The sequence below is a fragment of the Mytilinidion resinicola genome, assembly GCF_010093595.1.
Source record: "Mytilinidion resinicola strain CBS 304.34 unplaced genomic scaffold BDZ99scaffold_7, whole genome shotgun sequence".
Classification (NCBI taxonomy): Eukaryota; Fungi; Ascomycota; class Dothideomycetes; order Mytilinidiales; family Mytilinidiaceae; genus Mytilinidion; species Mytilinidion resinicola.
In genome coordinates this window covers 263,864-280,772 of record NW_022985443.1, presented here as the reverse complement: position 1 = coordinate 280,772, position 16,909 = coordinate 263,864, and the positions used below count along the sequence as shown (strand labels likewise).

At 51.0% G+C, this 16,909-nt stretch overlaps 7 protein-coding genes across 7 annotated transcripts; 6 read left to right on the top strand and 1 right to left on the bottom strand.

The window, feature by feature from the left end:
- The first annotated feature begins 893 nt into the window (after window positions 1-893).
- On the top strand, window positions 894-2,401 carry BDZ99DRAFT_274740 (triacylglycerol lipase). Its single transcript, XM_033713934.1, has 2 exons — window positions 894-1,432; window positions 1,486-2,401. The coding sequence occupies exons 1-2, from the start codon at window positions 982-984 to the stop codon at window positions 2,214-2,216; spliced, it is 1,182 nt and encodes a 393-aa protein (XP_033578364.1). The 5' UTR covers window positions 894-981; the 3' UTR covers window positions 2,217-2,401.
- BDZ99DRAFT_461478 (FAD/NAD(P)-binding domain-containing protein) lies at window positions 2,232-3,935 on the bottom strand. The gene has a single exon (XM_033719626.1). The coding sequence runs from the start codon at window positions 3,796-3,798 to the stop codon at window positions 2,587-2,589; it is 1,212 nt and encodes a 403-aa protein (XP_033578363.1). The 5' UTR covers window positions 3,799-3,935; the 3' UTR covers window positions 2,232-2,586.
- A 319-nt stretch (window positions 3,936-4,254) lies between these two features.
- BDZ99DRAFT_507907 (NAD(P)-binding protein) lies at window positions 4,255-5,452 on the top strand (the record flags this gene model as incomplete). Its single annotated transcript, XM_033724286.1, has 4 exons — window positions 4,255-4,292; window positions 4,346-4,600; window positions 4,636-5,039; window positions 5,102-5,452. 4 exons carry the CDS (start codon window positions 4,255-4,257, stop codon window positions 5,431-5,433), a joined length of 1,029 nt encoding a protein of 342 aa, XP_033578362.1. The 3' UTR covers window positions 5,434-5,452.
- A 517-nt stretch (window positions 5,453-5,969) lies between these two features.
- On the top strand, window positions 5,970-7,536 carry BDZ99DRAFT_440216 (FAD/NAD(P)-binding domain-containing protein). Its single transcript, XM_033717702.1, has 2 exons — window positions 5,970-6,335; window positions 6,389-7,536. Exons 1-2 carry the CDS (start codon window positions 6,009-6,011, stop codon window positions 7,325-7,327), a joined length of 1,266 nt encoding a protein of 421 aa, XP_033578361.1. The 5' UTR covers window positions 5,970-6,008; the 3' UTR covers window positions 7,328-7,536.
- An 87-nt stretch (window positions 7,537-7,623) lies between these two features.
- Window positions 7,624-8,844, top strand: BDZ99DRAFT_440212 (alpha/beta-hydrolase; the record flags this gene model as incomplete). The annotated part of the gene is made up of 3 exons (XM_033717701.1): window positions 7,624-7,752; window positions 7,830-7,928; window positions 7,978-8,844. 3 exons carry the CDS (start codon window positions 7,624-7,626, stop codon window positions 8,842-8,844), a joined length of 1,095 nt encoding a protein of 364 aa, XP_033578360.1.
- Window positions 8,845-10,066: 1,222 nt separating this feature from the next.
- BDZ99DRAFT_440209 (laccase TilA) lies at window positions 10,067-11,960 on the top strand (the record flags this gene model as incomplete). The annotated part of the gene is made up of 3 exons (XM_033717700.1): window positions 10,067-10,319; window positions 10,372-10,846; window positions 10,898-11,960. 3 exons carry the CDS (start codon window positions 10,067-10,069, stop codon window positions 11,958-11,960), a joined length of 1,791 nt encoding a protein of 596 aa, XP_033578359.1.
- Window positions 11,961-13,378: 1,418 nt separating this feature from the next.
- Window positions 13,379-16,876, top strand: BDZ99DRAFT_507903 (uncharacterized protein; the record flags this gene model as incomplete). Its single annotated transcript, XM_033724285.1, has 10 exons — window positions 13,379-13,395; window positions 13,458-13,743; window positions 13,795-14,008; window positions 14,066-14,375; window positions 14,516-14,599; window positions 14,734-15,204; window positions 15,253-15,597; window positions 15,659-16,156; window positions 16,229-16,414; window positions 16,501-16,876. The coding sequence occupies 10 exons, from the start codon at window positions 13,379-13,381 to the stop codon at window positions 16,736-16,738; spliced, it is 2,649 nt and encodes an 882-aa protein (XP_033578358.1). The 3' UTR covers window positions 16,739-16,876.
- Window positions 16,877-16,909: the final 33 nt, after the last annotated feature.

The window sequence follows — 16,909 nt, the reverse complement described above, 5'->3', positions numbered from 1 at the left end:
GTCGTAAATGCGCCCCGTTGTTCGTGGTTACCGAGACTGCAGGTCAGACAGAGTCGCTTGCACCGCGCGCAGGGGGCTTCCTTTGAGCAGACGGTCTTGATAGCTGCGCAGGTCTGACAGGCGGTCTTCTTGCGGCCCATGGCTAGGCTTCCCAAGGCCATGCAATTCAAAACGAAAAGAATGATGCGTAAGTGTGAAGGAAGACGACGCGGCGTCTTCTAGCGACGGGATTCTTGTCCAGGGTATTGCCCAGGGTGTTGCCCCGAAGTGCGGGCTATCCTTATCATAGTCCTTGCGTTACTACATGGATTAAGAAAGTTCGGCCGAAGCTAGGGAGACGAGACGGTCCGAATGAGGGTGATCCTCCATGAACAGCCAAGAGCAGCTAAGGCCATTTTACTGTGTATGCCTTCAGATGCCGCTGTCTGAGGTGGCCCCGCGAGGTTATGGGTTGTTTAAAATGAATGCGTTTAGATCTTTGACGGTGTACAGAGGCTAGTCTGACAGCGGCAAACCAGTCCACACAGGTTGATGAGGCCGTCGAAGTGCCAGTAGACCTCGGGAGTTGATTGGTGCATGCCAAGCTGTATGTGCGCCACGTGACTTCCACGCGCCAGCCTTGTCTGACCGAACACCCCCGTGAGATGGCCCGAAGAACGCCACATCCGTTCATTTTGACCTCGCTCCACCATACGACGGGATTCGACATGAACAACATCTGTTTTTCGGGGCGGGACGTTATGGCACCCAGAGCAGCGTCAGTGGCTCCAATCTAGCATTCTTCATGATCGTGGAGCTACTATGACAACGCAGCATTGGGGGACCCTGGGCTCTGTGGTATGGTATGCAAGAGCTCGATACCTAGTATCAAAGAGCTTACCACTGTGATTCTAACGTACCTCTACTCAGCCTTGGAATAGGTAGCTTACCTCCAGAACACCTCCATTCGATCAAGTTTGTTCCATATCCCACACCCAACTTATGCCCTCTGGCCCATGGCATCCACTTCTTCACTCTCCACCCCCCAGAAGCATCTCACATAGCTTCCTACATCCACAACCGCAGTATAATCATCACTCAATTCATAATTACTTCTCCTCAATCTCCAAAATGGCAGCTGGTGTTAGCCACGAATCTCTCAACCCTCTTAACCCCGTCATTCTCCCCAAACTCGACCCCAAATTCGTCGAAATCTATAACAAGAATGTCGCCAATACGCCGAACAAGCCCATAGACCTCAACGTGCTCCGCAAAGTGTACTCGCGAATGTACGGCTATGGCACAGCAGCTGGCCCAGAATGCGCCAAAGAGTACGAACTCGAGGTGCCCGGGTGGAGCAAATATCCCGGGAACATCACGATTCGGCTTTATGAGCCGTATGGTGAAGAACCCGAGGCTGGGTGGCCTGTACACTTTGATTTTCACGGCGGCGGCGAGTGCATGCATATCCAGCCTCTTCAGAATCATGAATCTAACTATCAAAAGGCTGGGGTCTAGGAGATCTAGAAACCGAATCGCATATTTGTCGTCACATCTGCGTCAAGGCCGGCGTTATAGTAGTGGATGTAGACTACCGTCTCGTACCAGAATACCCATTCCCGATCGGCGTCCGCGACTGCGAAGAGGTGTTCAGACACGTACTTTCCAAGGCTGCAGAATTCAAGATAAACCCGTCTATCATAACCTTTGGCGGTGTCTCTGCAGGTGCCTGTATAGCCCTAATCGTGAACCATCTTGCACGAGACGCCGGAATACCCATCAAGGGCGTCATTGTGGGCACGCCTACAATTGCAGATATTTCGACATGTGCCACAGCATCGGACTCGCCGTACTCGTCCATCAAAGAAATGGAATTTGCCCCGTTGTTGAATTGGGCGCGGCTGAAGTGGTTTGACACGCTGAAGTGGGACTCGCTTGAAAAAGTAGACACCGTGAAGCGAGCGGAGCAGGAAAGGGACGTGAGCTGGTTCCGGGACATCATGCAAGCACCCAATTGCGAAGGCCTAGCTGATATTACGGTGATCATGACGGCGGAGTGCGATCCCCTGCGTGATGAGGGAGAGGCGTATGGGAAGTTGATTGAGGCGAAGGGAAATAAGGTTGTGGTGAAGAGGTTTAAGGGCGTGCCGCATCCGTTTCAGCATATGGATGTGGCATTAGATCAGGCGAGGGAGTTTATCCAAGATACGGTGGATTATGTGAAGGAGTGTCAGTAGAATAGATAAGACAGCGGGATATCTGATATTTTGAACTTCGATTTGCTGCAGTGTGCACACCGGTCTAACGTTGTATGGCCGCGCTAACCTTTTGCAAACACCAAGTAAAGGATTCCAGGGCGTGAACCAGAAGCTAGTCCAGACATCCTCTTACGCTCATAAATCGTCGAGTAAGCCATCCAAATACGCATCACGTTTCCTCGCAACAGATTGAGCGCGACCCACGAGAGCTTTGCAAGACGCCCACTCCGACCCTGCAATCATCTTGACCGTTGAAGCGAAGCAGAAATTGAGCCGTAGGAAATTCTAGATTCGTAAACTGCCCCATCTTTGTTCGAGAGATCCTGCCTGTAAACTCAACCCCGTACCCTTACTTTTTCAAGATAGTTCTCCGGCTCACTAACGGGCTATCTGGCTTCAGATTGTTCAAATCATGAGCATCCAGACACGCCTGCCGACTCCAAAGCACTGCCGGGTTTGTTCTCTCTCTCAGTTCCTCCTCGTATGTATTGACTGCATCCTCAAATGAACCTCCATTGAGATCAGCCTCTGCCAGTCTCTCGCTGAGCCTTGCAGCATCCGTAATGCCATGATTGAACGCCTCCCCTCGGTACATAGTCATAGCATGCGCGGCATCGCCTACCAAAGTGACAGTACCGGACCTGTTATCCCACTTCTTCGTCGGCCAGTCCTGCAGCTTGATCTCCAAGACTTCAGAGTCGTCCGGAATGCCATCTACTACCTTTTTCAATCTCTTTTCAAATGGCTGCGCCATCTGTTTCATCTTCGCCACCCGCGCTCTCGCCGTCACCGGCACTTCATCCTCTGCCGATTTCACGAGCCACGACAAGTTAAGCTGTCCCTCGTAATACTCCCCTCCGCCACTCGACCCGTTAACCTCAGGCGTAGACAGCATGGCAAACCACAGGTAAGCGCCCGTGTCTGGATGGCACCCTTGGAAGAGCAGCGGATCGATGTCCCTCAGCGGCCTCACCTCCTCGGGCGTCATCCGCACCGTGACGCCCATGAACCGCACAGGTAGCTGATACAATTTTGCTTCCTCTGCCCCCAACAGCGCCCGCCGGGTACGACTACCACTTCCGTCCGCACCCACAAGCAGAGAGCCCCTCACTTCCGTCCCGTCTTCAAACTTCACCACGACCTCATCCTCCATAGTTTCAAATGAAGTGAATTTCTTGCCCCAATGAATCTCCTCCTCCAGCCCCTCCGTCAACAGCGCCCTTAGTTTCTTGCGGCTAATCCGCATGCGCTTGCTCGGCGGGATGACGTAGCGAGGCTCTGCAGTGGCTAGATCTAGGAATAGGAAGCGACCCGTATCTTTAATCCCTTGCTGTGGATCCACTTGGATGTCTTTGAGGCGGGCGAAGAGATCGGGTGGCAGGCAAGATTCGAGGGCTGCAAGAGCCCAGTGCACAGTTATACCCCAGCCACCGTCGGAGGTGGCAAGGGAGGGGTCGCGCTCGTAGATTTGAAAGGGGATTAACGCTTTTCTGAGGGCTTGGGCGAGGGTGAGGCCTACAATACCGCCGCCGAGGATGATGATGGGGAGTTTGGGGGACATGGTATTGATGGTGAGAGGAAATGCGGACAAGAGAGAAAGTCGATTGATACGGCTAAGGAAGGTCTTTGGAAAGAAAAGTTGCTCGAGGGATTGGTATGCAATAGTATTGAGCTTCTAATGAATATGGTTTGTTAATGATGAAGAGCAGACGTTGAAGTTGAGAAAGAGCGGAGGTCCTCGCCTGGATTGGCCGACCTTCCTGTGATGGACATTACGTTACACGACTTCTCTTCTGCCCGATTATGGATCGATGTCGGTTTGGGGCCAGAATGAGGGGCAGAGAGTCGATGGAAGACGCGTAAACCCGTCGTATAGATGCGGGTGTTAGTGAGAGGGCGACAGTAGGGAGTTTTAGCGGCCAGCACCATCTGCAACTGCACTTCACGACGAACATCCAGCCTCATCCTAGCTCCACCACCCGTTGCACGCCCATACTCCGTCTTATTGCCGAACACCATGGCGACAGATATCGCGGCTGGCCACTTAGGCCTGCTGTTCACGCAGAATACCTCCCCGCATAGCGCGATTCACCATGTACCATCTTCAGTAGCCAGCGCATCTTCGTAACCGGAGCGAACGGATTCATTGCCGCCTACTGCACTGCTGAACTTCTTCGAAATGGCTACCAAGTTGTTGGTACTGTTAGAAGCGCAGAGAAAGCATACGCTGTGCTCAAAGCTCATCAGCACAACCCGTCCCTTATACTTGAAATAGTACCCGATGTCACCATCACCACCGCGTTCGACAAAGCAATTCAGGGGTGCCATGGAGTGCTGCACCTGGCATCGCCGTTCGGATACGCGTACAAAGATTTCGAAGCCGAGCTCCTCATTCTAGCATCAATGGCACAAAGGCAATATGCCTTGCAGCCACCGAGACACCAAGCGTCAAGCGCGTCGTGTTGACAAGCAGTTTCGCTGCTGCCTTCGACGCATCAGCCGGTCCCTCCTCGGGGAAGGTATACAAAGATGACGATTGGTCGCCGTTGACCTACGAGGATGGGAAGACGGCGACTGCGACACTGGTGGCATACAGGGCGAGCAAGAAGTTGGCCGAGGAGGCTGCGTGGGCTTTTGTCAAAGAGAAGAAGCCTTCTTGGAATCTCGGCATTCTGTGTCCTGGGATGGTCTTTGGTCTATTGTTCCCTGGGACCCTAAATTCTCTCAAGAATCTGAATGCCAGCAACCAGATCGTGTGGGGTCTGGCTGATGCTGAAGAAGTACCGGTTACTAAAGCGCGTCGTAAGTTCCGTCTCCGCTACATGCTGCTTCGGAAATATGGAGCACTAACGCGATGATAATAGTATGGACTTCCGTCACGACTCTCGCCCAAGCACACGTCAATGCTCTCAACATACAAGAGGCCGGCAACGAACGAGTCCTCGTTATAAATGGCAGCTTTGACAACCAGGAGCTTGCAGATATCGTTCATGAATCCGTTCGAATACCAGAAAGGGTGAAGGAAAGAGTTCCGAAAGGCTCTCCTGGCAGTAGGCTCACGGGCAAGATTTTCACGGCAGGTAGCAGCAAAGATGTTAGCATTCTGGGTCTTGATCTGAACGTTTCACAGGAGAGCTTGTCAAACACAATTAGCGACCTTGTCTTGCAACTCGCAAACATAGAAACTCAGTCATAAATCGATCTCTCAATCTCTTCTCTCACGATGACGATGTTCACTGATCACTCTTTCAGTATTCTGAAAAGGACCAGCTCCATGTACACGTCTCTGCCACCGTTTGAGGTGCCTCGATGCTTTTGCGAAACTCTGAAACTTATCATTCTAAACAACCGGCAAGCCTCGCTGGGCCATCTCACACCGCGCAGATAGGCGTACACAGGGCAGTAGAACGCATTTCCCGTCGCTCCAGAGTCCTACAAATGCACACATTGCCGACGGGATATAATCCATGCTCTGCCACGTTGCCACGTCTCGGGCACTAGATTAGCGCCAGAATTGGGTTCCTGCCCTGCATCTCGAACGGCAAGAGGGCATGCACGTTTCTTATCGTCAATCTACTCCGCCTTACTCGTCCTTTGCGGGCAAATGCCGTGACGACGGGAAAAATCAGAAGTCGACGTCGAAGATTATCGAATGACCGAATTTTGACGGTTCGCAATGCCCCTCAAGTTTGCTGTATTTCCGCTCCATGGCTGCTGAGAAATAGGCAGCTAGACAAGAGGAAATAGTACTGTAGCATTCGTCAAGTCAAAATGGGCTCCATGCCAGAACCTACGCGCTCTGGATATCGTCAGCTTGATATTGCTATCATAGGATCGGGCTTGGGAGGACTTTCAGCTGCACTCGCACTGCGACGGGCAGGCCACAACGTCACTTTGTACGAGCGTTATGACTTTGCCGGCGAAGTTGGAGCCTCTCTGTCCGTTGCCTCCAATGGTTCAAGATGGTTGCTGAAATGGGGGCTGGACGTGAAGGCTGTGAAACCAGTCATACTGCGAAACCTGATTATGCATGAATGGGAAACTGGAGCAGTGAAAAAGGAGTATGGACTGGGAGACTACAAAGCGCGATTTGGCTCAGTAAGTCATTTGACTCTGTCTGGAATCCACTACAAATGCTAATAGTATCGCAGGAATATTACAACTTCCATCGGATAGACATGCACCAAGTCCTCCTCCGAACCGTCCAGCAAGCAAAGGGAATCGGTAGCCCATGCCGCGTTCTCACCAAGCGCAAGGCCTTAGGTGTAAACGCCAAAACAGGCACTATCAAATTTGAAAACGGTGTTACCGTAACCCACGACGCCATCATCGCCGCCGACGGCATTCGTTCCCAGACTCGTCACTCGATCGGCATTGAACCAAAGGTTGAGCCTTCAACCTCATGCTGCTACCGCTGCATTATCAGCGCAGACAAGCTGCGAGAACTAGACCTTTCCGAATTCATCACCAACGACGCGATCGAATTTTGGGGCGGTTTCGGTATAGACAAGATCGTCCTCTCCGGCTGCCACAACAACGAAGTCGTAAGCTGCTATTGCTTTTATCCCGCTGCTCACAACGGCCTTGATAAGGACGGGTGGAATATTGGTGCTACGCCCGACGAGCTCTGCGATACTTTCCCGAATCTCGACCCCCGCGTACGGAAGCTCTTCAAAAACGCCGATGATATCAAGATGTGGCGGCTGTATATTCACGAAGAGTACCCGTACTGGGTTAAGAACCGCGTCGCGCTACTCGGTGATGCCGCGCATCCTATGCTACCTGATCAGAGCCAAGGGTTCTGCATGGCCATCGAAGACGCAGCCGTGCTTGGGGAGCTTTTCAAGGAGGGAAATTTTGACGGAGATGTCGAGCAGACGCTGAGGTACTATGAGGAGATCCGGAAACCGAGGGCAACTAGAGTACAATATGCCAGTGCAAAGGCGCGGACGAATCTAGATGAGCGGATTGGGTGGAGCACGGGCTTGGAGAGGCCAGGCAAGTTGACGATCGAGGAGATCTGTGAGTATGATTTGGCGGGGCATGTGAGTAGTGTTGTTGGGAGTGGAGTAAAACAGCTTTCGGATTGAGTGATAAGAGGTTTCTTTTCTGTGCAGGTACTAAATCTTTGAGCAAAAGTCAATATCTTTGATTTTAGATCTGATACGCCGTTTAGGCCTTCTGTTTATCGACGCGGGTTTTCTAGATGATCATTTCTCTATCAAGAAAGAATAACATCGGTTGCACTGACCGCATGCTCGCGTCAGCAAAGCCATTGTAGCACAATCTTGTACCACAGTAACTCATCACCCCGCTCTTTGACTACTTGTTGCTTCTTCCTTGAACTCTTCGAAGTAGGTATCTTTTCCTTCGAAGCGCTAAGATCATGCTGTTGTCGCAAATCTTAGCGCGCTCCACTTCAATCCTGGGACATGTGTATGAAGCTGCAGTTGGCGGTGACATAAACCCGACACGTGACTTCTTCTATGTCGGAGGTCACTATGAGAATTTTACTGTAAGTGGACTCCACTCATGGAGCTCGAATGCCATTCCCTAACTAGTACAATCAAGGCGGGCAGCTTGACATACCAGTACATGATCGGCCAAATCTACGTAGAAAGACTCACACCGCCAAAAGTCACCGAGCCATACCCAATCGTCTTCATCGCTGGATCCGGCCAAACTGGCACAGTCCGTCCACGCCCACCACCTCCTTCATCCTTCGTTAACACTGTACTAGAATTTCCTCAAAACCCCCGACAGCCGCCCAGGCTGGTCTTCCCACTTCCTATCCGCCGGCTACGTCGTCTACCTCACCGACCAGCCCTCCCGCGGTCGCTCACCTTGGTATCCTGGAATTGGTTCAGTGGCTGCTTTCGACACCCACAAAGTCGAAACTCTCTTTACTGCCCCAGAAGACTACGGCCTCTGGCCACAAGCGCACCTGCATACGCAATGGCCTGGCACCGGCCACCCTGGCGATCCGGTCTTCGACTCTTTCTATGCCACGCAGGTACAGTTGCAGGCCAATGAGCTGATTTCCGAAGAAACGAATGCGAGGGCGTATTCGGCGCTGCTTGACCGTATCGGCCCTGCGTATCTAATCACGCGTAGCCAAGCGGGAGCGTATGGTTGGCGGATCGGGGATGCGCGGCCTCATCTTGTCAAAGACATCGTAGCGCTCGAGCCCTCCGGACCACCATTCGAAAATGCGTTTCCGTTCAAGGGTCGGCAGAGGACGTGGGGAATCACAGCCTTAGAGATCTCATACGAACCGTCAGCTGGACCGAACGCTACAGCTCTGCACACCGTGACCGTGGCTGCGAAAGACGAAGAGCACACGAGTTGCATCCTGCAAGCTGAACCGGCGAAACGGTTGAAGAATCTGAGTAGGGTAAATGTGTTGGTGGTGACGGCCGAGGCGAGTTTTCACCAACCGTATGATTATTGCACGGTGCTGTATCTGCGGCAGGCGGGGGTCAAGGTTGAGTTTCTGGACCTTGGGGAGGTAGGGGTGAGGGGAAATGGGCATATGATGTTTATGGAGTTGAATGGGGAGGAGATTGCGGGGAGGGTTGGAGTGTGGTTGAAGAAGCAGAGAGTTTAAGGAAAGCTGATTAATGTAATGGTAAGGCTGGTGAGGAAGTCGCTCAATTGTTCCCAAAAGCTCCTGGTGCGGTGAAAATTTCATGTCTTTTATCCCTCTTAGGCTTGTCCACAGAAAGCGCTACATCATATCTTTATAGCTCCCCTCTAGGGTTTTGTAACGCACCTTCATCTCTAATACTACATCATCACTTCCACCCGTTACTCGTAAAATTTTGGACCATCTGATCGTAGGCTACACAGCGTTCATACGAAAATGGCGTCCAGGATTGGGAGGTGCCCATACAGGTGTTTCCCCTTCGCGTGAACTATTCGAAGTAATTAAAATTAGGAAGCTGCAAGTAAGCCAATCTTCTATCTCGACTCTATTTGTATGCTCTTTAGTCAAACTTCCCGAAGGGGTTACGCTCGTATTCTTCTTGGCTACAATCATGCTGACGCTGACGCTAGCAATTCTTGGGACATTCTCACTTTAGCCAACATCGCACTCGAATTACTGCGCTTTATCCCGACCACAAAACGCGAAAGCCGCAAGAGTAGCGATTTCGACGCAGGATTAATGCAAGTTGCGCGTAAGTAATCTAACCGGCTGCGCATGAAGCATTGAAGGACTTTAGGTTGCTTTGGTCTCTCGCAATCTTCAGGAACCTCCGGGACAGCGACAACGACAAAGACAAAGCGCAATCGGAACTCTGGTCAATGCTCGCCAAATGAAGCTTTCCAAGGCCTTTTGACAACTGGTCTGACGTGAGGCTAGTTACTTGTTCTTGATAGGGTTCTACTATCCAGCGCTTAGACATTAGTGCTGATTTCACGACCTCGCACTTACTGCGGCGACTGCACTGGCTTCCTTCAGCCTCGCGATGATCCTCTTAAAATTGTAAGACCATGAAAACTTTCTAGTTAGTCACCTTGCTGCTCCTTGTTGGCTTTACAAGCCTTCGGGAAAACGCGACAAAGATCAGACTTCGCCCCTTTCCCGATCCCGCGACGGTTTGCTGGGCGCCTGCATATATGATGGCCCTGGCCTCTTTTTGGTCTGCGATCTTCTCTCTTTAGACATCACTTCCCTCATTTCTCGCCTCTTCTACAGGCAACAGAGTACTCTTTGAGTTTTTCCTTGGCTTTAGTTCTCTCCATCTCTCCTTGTACCATTAACACATCCGCCTTTTCACTTCTCTTGTCCTACTCTATTTCTCGCGTCGCATGCACTATAAATCACAATGATATTGTCTATTCTACTATGTTTCCTCTCTATAGCATGGACTAAGCAGGACTGGAAGGATTGCGGCCCTGGGAAGGCTCGCTTCCACCTCGACTTAACTTGGGAGACCGGTTCGCCTGATGGGTTCGCTCGAGAGATGATCCACGTAAACGGACAGTTTCCGGGTCCTACGCTGAACATCAACCAAGGTGATGCGGTCGAGATCGTCGTTCATAATCACATGCCATATAACACCACCGTTCATTTCCACGGTAAGTCACGGGAGGCCCTCAAAAGCAGTCTGATGGGGACTAATGCATTCAGGCATCGAGCAAATAGGTACGCCCTGGTCAGATGGTGTTCCTGGACTATCACAGCGCCCGATTCTGCCTGGAAGCAGCTTCACATATACCTGGACTGCGTACCAATACGGCAGCTACTTCTATCATGCGCATAGCCGTGGTCAAATTGATGATGGGTTATACGGAGCTATCACCATCAAGCCAAGTCTGGAAGAACCTAAATCGTTTGGTACGATCGCGAAGACCCAAAAGGATCTCGATAGCTTGGTAAAGGCGGAAGCCGAGGTGAAGCCGTTAATATTTGGTGATTGGAGGCATGTTACTTCGTCTGAAACGTGGGAGCTGGAGCAAGCGGCTGGTATTGAGACAGCGTGCGTGGACTCTTTGCTGGTCAATAGGAAGGGGTTTGTCAATTGCTGGTCGCGAGAGGATATTCAGACTTTTACGAGCCCGCCTGCGAAGCAAGTCCTGGGCGGTCTGAATTACACCGATAAAGGGTGAGTACATTCCTCATTGTCTAAACAAGAGTACTGACGAAGGTATCAAAGATGCCTTCAACCTCAAGTCCTAATAGCTCTTTTCCCTGGCAAATCTCCCACGAATATCAGCTCGCTTCCGAAAGAGATTTTTGAAGTCTGCACGCCTACCAATGGCTCGACAGCAGTTATTGAAGTCTCACTAGCTGACAACGAATGGGTCGCCTTCGATATGATCTCGACGGCAGGCTTTCAAACCCTGACCGTCTCCATCGACGAGCACCCACTCTGGATCTATGCCGTCGACGGCCGCTACGTCGAACCAATCCTAGTAGAAGCCATCACCCTAGAAAACGGCGAACGCTACTCCGTCTTCACCAAACTCGACAAACCCGCCGGCGACTACAAGATCCGCTCCTCCGGCATCGCCCTCGCGCAGATCATGTCCACCACCGCAACGCTCTCCTACGCCGGGCTCGTAAAGCAGCAGAAAGCATCAGTCCCATATACCAACATGGCCGGCGGCAACACAACAGCCGACGTAGCTTTCTTCTCTCAAGCCCAACAAAAAGGGTTTCCCGCCTCCTCGCCGGCAAAGACCGTCGACCAGACCATCATCCTCGGCCTCGTCCCAGCCGGCGCGAGCTACCTCTGGTCTCTCAACGGCACATCCTACAGCATGTCTCTCGAAGATACCTCCCCGCTCCTCTTCGCAAGCCCCTCCACCGTCCACTCCAACCTCACGATTACGACAAAGAACAACACCTGGGTCGACCTGATCCTCAACGTCACCACCCCCGGGCAGCCGCCGCACCCCATCCACAAGCATTCCAACAAAGGCTACATTATTGGCGCGGGAACCACTGTGTTTAACTACTCCAGCGTGGAAGAGGCGCTGAAATATATTCTGGAGAATTTCAATTTTGAGAATCCGCCGCTGAGGGATACGTTCACGACGCCGCCGTCGGCGACGGGGCCGACGTGGTTGGCGGTGAGGTATCATGTCGTGAATCCGGGGGCTTTTTTGCTGCATTGCCATATTCAGAGTCATTTGGTGGGCGGGATGGCGATGGCGATTTTGGATGGGGTGGATGAGTGGCCGGAGGTGCCGGGGGAGTATGAGGGGTATCATTGAGGGGCGATGTTGTATGTCTTTATCACTGGTAGTTGTGTGAATTCATGTTCATACTAGTCCTCGTATTACATGTGTTCATCCACATTTTGAAAATAGCTAGTGCTACATGTATGTCACGTAAGCCTACACGAAGGCCTGCTGCTTCCAGAGATCGATCAAGGCACGCACGTACTGATCCAGGATGACAAAGCTGATCCTAAGAGCCAGGATCGGCCTCGTCCACCACCGAGTAGAATGTGCTGTCCCCCTTTCTCATTCCGGTTTTCTTGCAGGCACGCGGGGCGCGGCTGGCCACAACCATTTGCAGTGGCGTCACCTGGTAGAGGTCGTCGCATTGCCGCAGACAACACCATTCACCATTCAAGTTGCCCCGGTTGGTAGAGCGGCGTTGCACGCCTCCTAGAGGGGCCACTCACCATCCATTCCTTCCGACGGAGGGTATACGCCCTCTCCCTATTTCGAGGCCGTTTGGCCGGCAGGCGCCCTGCTCGGCGAACTCATAGTGCCGGCTGATGGCCCGTTGCTCAGCGGGCCCCGGCGGCTTGCATAGCATTGCTGACGGGATGTGAAAAGGGTCGATTGACGCGACAGATATGGGGATCGTAGAGGGAAATCCTGCGGCGGCGTGCGGCTAGGGATATAGCTCTAGTATATTCCAATTAGTACAAGAGTTTTCAAATGAGCATTAAGACAGCTTGCAAATCGCTAGTGTGAAATGCGCAGCTTTGTTGTTGACACGACTTTAGAAAGAGGAGAGAAAGCAACCAACGACAAGGACCGAAAACGTTGGCAAGAAGAGGCCAATTACTTGCCAATGAACTCGATGAGGGTCCATCGCTAGCCGCAGGACCTAACCACCTTCAGATAGGCATCTGTCTCCGGTGCTGAGATGGTGTTTTGGCTAGTGATAAGGTTGTCGGCGCGCGATCTGGCGGTCCTGGCCGGTTGTGCCGTAGAACAGGGGAGTTTCCAAAGCGAGTATAGTTAGTGCTAGGCAGAAAACTAGTCCAAACTCCCACTTCTAGCCCCCACCAAATCAAAAGCTCTAGTGATCTACCCTCTACCACCTCTAAACATGTTTCCTATTAATACTGCTTTCCATCTCTATAGCTCAGCATCTTGTACTTGTTGCATGCGGTGATATTCGTGGTTTTTTTTTGGCGGGGGCTGAGAATCGGCGCTGGAAAGCTCCGTCCGTACATTTCGTCTAGCACTCTATTCGAGTTGTTTCGAATTGCAGAGAACACAGGCGACAGCTTGCCGGGCCGCGGGGTGGCACAGCTATCCGCGAAACAAGATAAGCCGCAGCCCCTCCTTCCATCTCTCATACCAAGCAACGAGCGTCAACCTTGAATCTTTCTTCTCGTCCCGCTTTGTATAGACCGGGAAAGCTGTGTATACACTTCTCTATCAGCGCAATGGACTCCTCAGACCTGTAAGTTGTCATCATAATGCTGAGATTCTCCGGATACATCAGGACTGACCAATTTTCACCAGGGAACTCTTCTTCAACAGTCACTGGAAGACAACCATCGAGCAATGCGAGAATTCATTGGAGCCCGATGACTTGGAGCAGGTGCGATTGATTACTTCATGGGATTCAGTGCAGAAAGATGTGTTGGACTCGGCAGGCACGGATTCCAGCAAAGTGATTCCATATGAAATCGCTTTAATCAAACCTACACTTGGCCACTTCCACCAATTTACCCAAGTCTTTGAGTCTCAATTGGCCCCTGGCATTCAAGCGGATTATTTCTGGGGCATCATCGGAGTCCTGCTCAAGGTAAGTTTGTGGTCGACAGCCGTTCCTGCTAGTTTGCTCACAACGCAATAGCTCACTGCGCAAGATCCGCAAGCGCTTTCCAAGATCCCACGAATGCTAAAGTCTCTTGGCTACAAAGCAGAGGCTTTCAAAGTACACTACACTGCGGCACGAGAGAGTCTGGACCAAATAAAAGAAGCATGCTTCGACATTCAGATTCAGCTAGTTGAATTTTTCACAAGCGCGGTCAAGTATATGCGTGGCGAGGAAGAAGAAATGAGGTACAGTAAGTATCACTAAAACATTGAGCTGCTACTTTGTTAAACTGATATCGATGGTCCAGACAGACGGGACGACCGAGATGATCGTTACGGACAAGATGACCCCTGGCTACTGCTTCAACGCCGGTTCATTGCTACAAATCAGGAGCTCATCGAAACGATAGCGCGGATCGAAAATCTGGTTGCTGCGCGCCCCTCTGGGCTAGATCAAAACAGTTCCTCGGATATAGCTACACTCACACAGCAATTTCGTTGCATGATACTGCCAACCAAAAAGTCATCTCGCTTCTTCAACAGAGTCGACACTTTCGTGAAGATAGATCAGGTCCTAGGCCGGGCGGGATCAAATACCTCTTTCCGATCTATAGCTTTGTTTGGTCTGGGTGGTATCGGCAAAAGTTCCATAGCGGCAAGATACATTGAGAGGAAGATCGAAGAGAATGAGTATGACGCTGTGTTCTGGGTCTATGGCGAGAAAACAGCATCTTTGCGACAGAGCTTCACAGACATAGCAATGCGGCTAAAATTGCCGGGAGCACAACCCAATTTACACGACGAGAACTTGATTCTTGTCCAGAATTGGTTTCAATCGACAGGTAGGTTACTCTTGGGGGGCTCCTTTAAAGATTTGTCTAGTCTAATAAATTACCTGGACAGACTGTAAATGGATGGTGGTTTACGACAATGTCGAGAAGGCCGACTTATTGATGCCATATTGGCCGGAAGCGAGTCATGGAAAGGCAATCATCACCACACGCAACCATTCTCTAGCATATGAGCCTGCTACGTCAGGATTGGAAATAACCTCATGGGATGCAAAAACTGGTTCTGAGTTTCTTCTATTCCTATTGAAACGCAACATCGGCAGCGATATCCAAGCGGAGGGAGACTCGGCAACCGAGCTTTCCAAGAAATTGAGTGGTCACGCGTTGGGAATCTCACACATGGCTGGTCTGATTCATCGACGGTCTTGGTCCATCGCCGAATTCATGCGAATCTACCTGAAGAATCCAAAGAGGGCTCACCAAACTGAGCTGCAGGCTGTGTGGGATTTCTCCTTCGCTACTTTGGAGAAAGATAGCCGGACATTCCTAGGAATTGCTTCATTTTTGGTATCGGAGAACATTCCGCAGCTGCTCTTCGAAATTGAGGAAGACAACGATCTCCCAGAAGATCTCGCGTTTTGTGTCGACGAGTTCAGGTATGATTGACATATTGGAAGAAGGAGCTTAGCTAATTTTGAACGCAGTTTCTCAGATGCAACAGAACCACTCCTGACCCTTGCCTTGATCAAACGGGACAGAGATGCTCGCGTCTTTTCTTGCCATCGAATGGTGCAAACGCAATTCCGATATTATCTGCCTCTCGAAGAGCGTCAGAAAGCCTTCGATAACGCAGTTGCGCTTGTGTATCACGCTTTTCCCAAGCAGTCAGATGAGACTAATAAGAACCAATTCTATCAACAGTGGACGCAGTGCAATCGTTGCCTTCAACACGTTCTCAGTTTAAAAGACAATTTCAAGGAAGAGCGGAGACTCGTGAAAAACTTCAAGGCGGGACCGCTGTTCTGCGAGCTCCTGAAAGACTGTCAGAGGTAGGAATGGACAATTCATATTTTATGGCGACTTAAAAGCTACGTACTAACCCAAGCCTAGATATCTCTACGAGATCAACGCGCTCACAGATCTCGAGGACGTTTGTGAAGTGAATCTCCAGGCCGTGAAAACACTAGACAACGAAGAACAGGCTACTGACATTGCGGCTTCGACATTGTCACATCAAGCCAGCATGTACGAGAGCACAGGGAAGGTGCAAAAGGCAATCGAGCTCAACACCAAGGGTTACAATATGCGATTACAAGAAAATCCGTTGAAAGGCGGACTTCTTGGCGGCTTCGAGCAGAACCTGGCATACAATTATAACACGGCCAACGATCATGAGACGGCACTGACATGGTTCGAAAAGTCGAGGGATACCTGGATTGCTTGGAACGTCAAAGAGGGGAGGGAGGCCGATTGGCCAACCGTGACAAAGAAGAATATGGCGAGATGTCTTGTACATCTTGGTCAATATGACAAGGCACAAGCATTGCTAGATATCTCAATCACTGAGTTCAAAAAGGAGAAAGCACTTAACTGGGCTATGCTCGCATAGTAAGTAATCTTTTTTTTTCTCATGCAATGTCTTATTTCTAGAAGACTTGCCTTGTTGATCCGGTTTTGTAGCACATACTTCGTCCTGGGAATCCTCGAACGACGTCGGAACAGACCCGAAGCGGCGGAAGCAAGTTTCATTGAGGCGCAGAATCTGTGGTTCAAGGGGGATCAGACGAGATTGCATCCGTTTAATGCGGGGTGCATATACAAGACGGGAGTGGTTTGTCTTGATCAGGGGAAGGTGGAGGCGGCTGTGTATGTGACCTCTTTTCTTCTCTTTCGCCTTCTTCTTCCCTCCCACCAGCCAACAAATCTGTTTGACTAAATCATCTGCTCCTTAGCAAACACCTCCGTGACTCCCTCGAAATTACAAAGTTCCATGCGAACGTCATGCCCGTCGAGCACGCGCGGGGCTTGTTCAAGTTGTCCGAAGCGCTGTTTCAGGATTCGTATGATGGCGAGGAGGCGGGTGAGTTGAGAGATGAGGCGGAGCTTTATCTATTGAGGAGGGATCCGCAGGCGGCGCAGTCTGGGAGGGAGGAGGATTATGATCAGTGGGTGCCGATCTTTTGGCGGTGAGGGGTGGCGGAGGGGGTTAGCTAAATCGATGGGAAGGCAGAGAGGATGTTAGGTAAAAGTAGCCGGACATACCTGCAAAGCATGGTTTTGGCCCTCGGTATAGTTGGCACTCGACAATTTAGTCGTTGCGATAGTAGGTAATGAATCTAGTTGCTTCTTCGCTTAGAACAG

Coding starts and splice junctions, on each gene's coding strand:
- BDZ99DRAFT_274740 (XM_033713934.1), top strand. CDS start 982: ATGCCCTCTGGCCCATGGCATCCACTTCTTCACTCTCCACCCCCCAGA. Junction 1,433..1,485: donor CTTTGATTTTCACGGCGGCG/GCGAGTGCATGC, acceptor AACTATCAAAAG/GCTGGGGTCTAGGAGATCTA.
- BDZ99DRAFT_461478 (XM_033719626.1), bottom strand. CDS start 3,798: ATGTCCCCCAAACTCCCCATCATCATCCTCGGCGGCGGTATTGTAGGC.
- BDZ99DRAFT_440216 (XM_033717702.1), top strand. CDS start 6,009: ATGGGCTCCATGCCAGAACCTACGCGCTCTGGATATCGTCAGCTTGAT. Junction 6,336..6,388: donor ACAAAGCGCGATTTGGCTCA/GTAAGTCATTTG, acceptor ATAGTATCGCAG/GAATATTACAACTTCCATCG.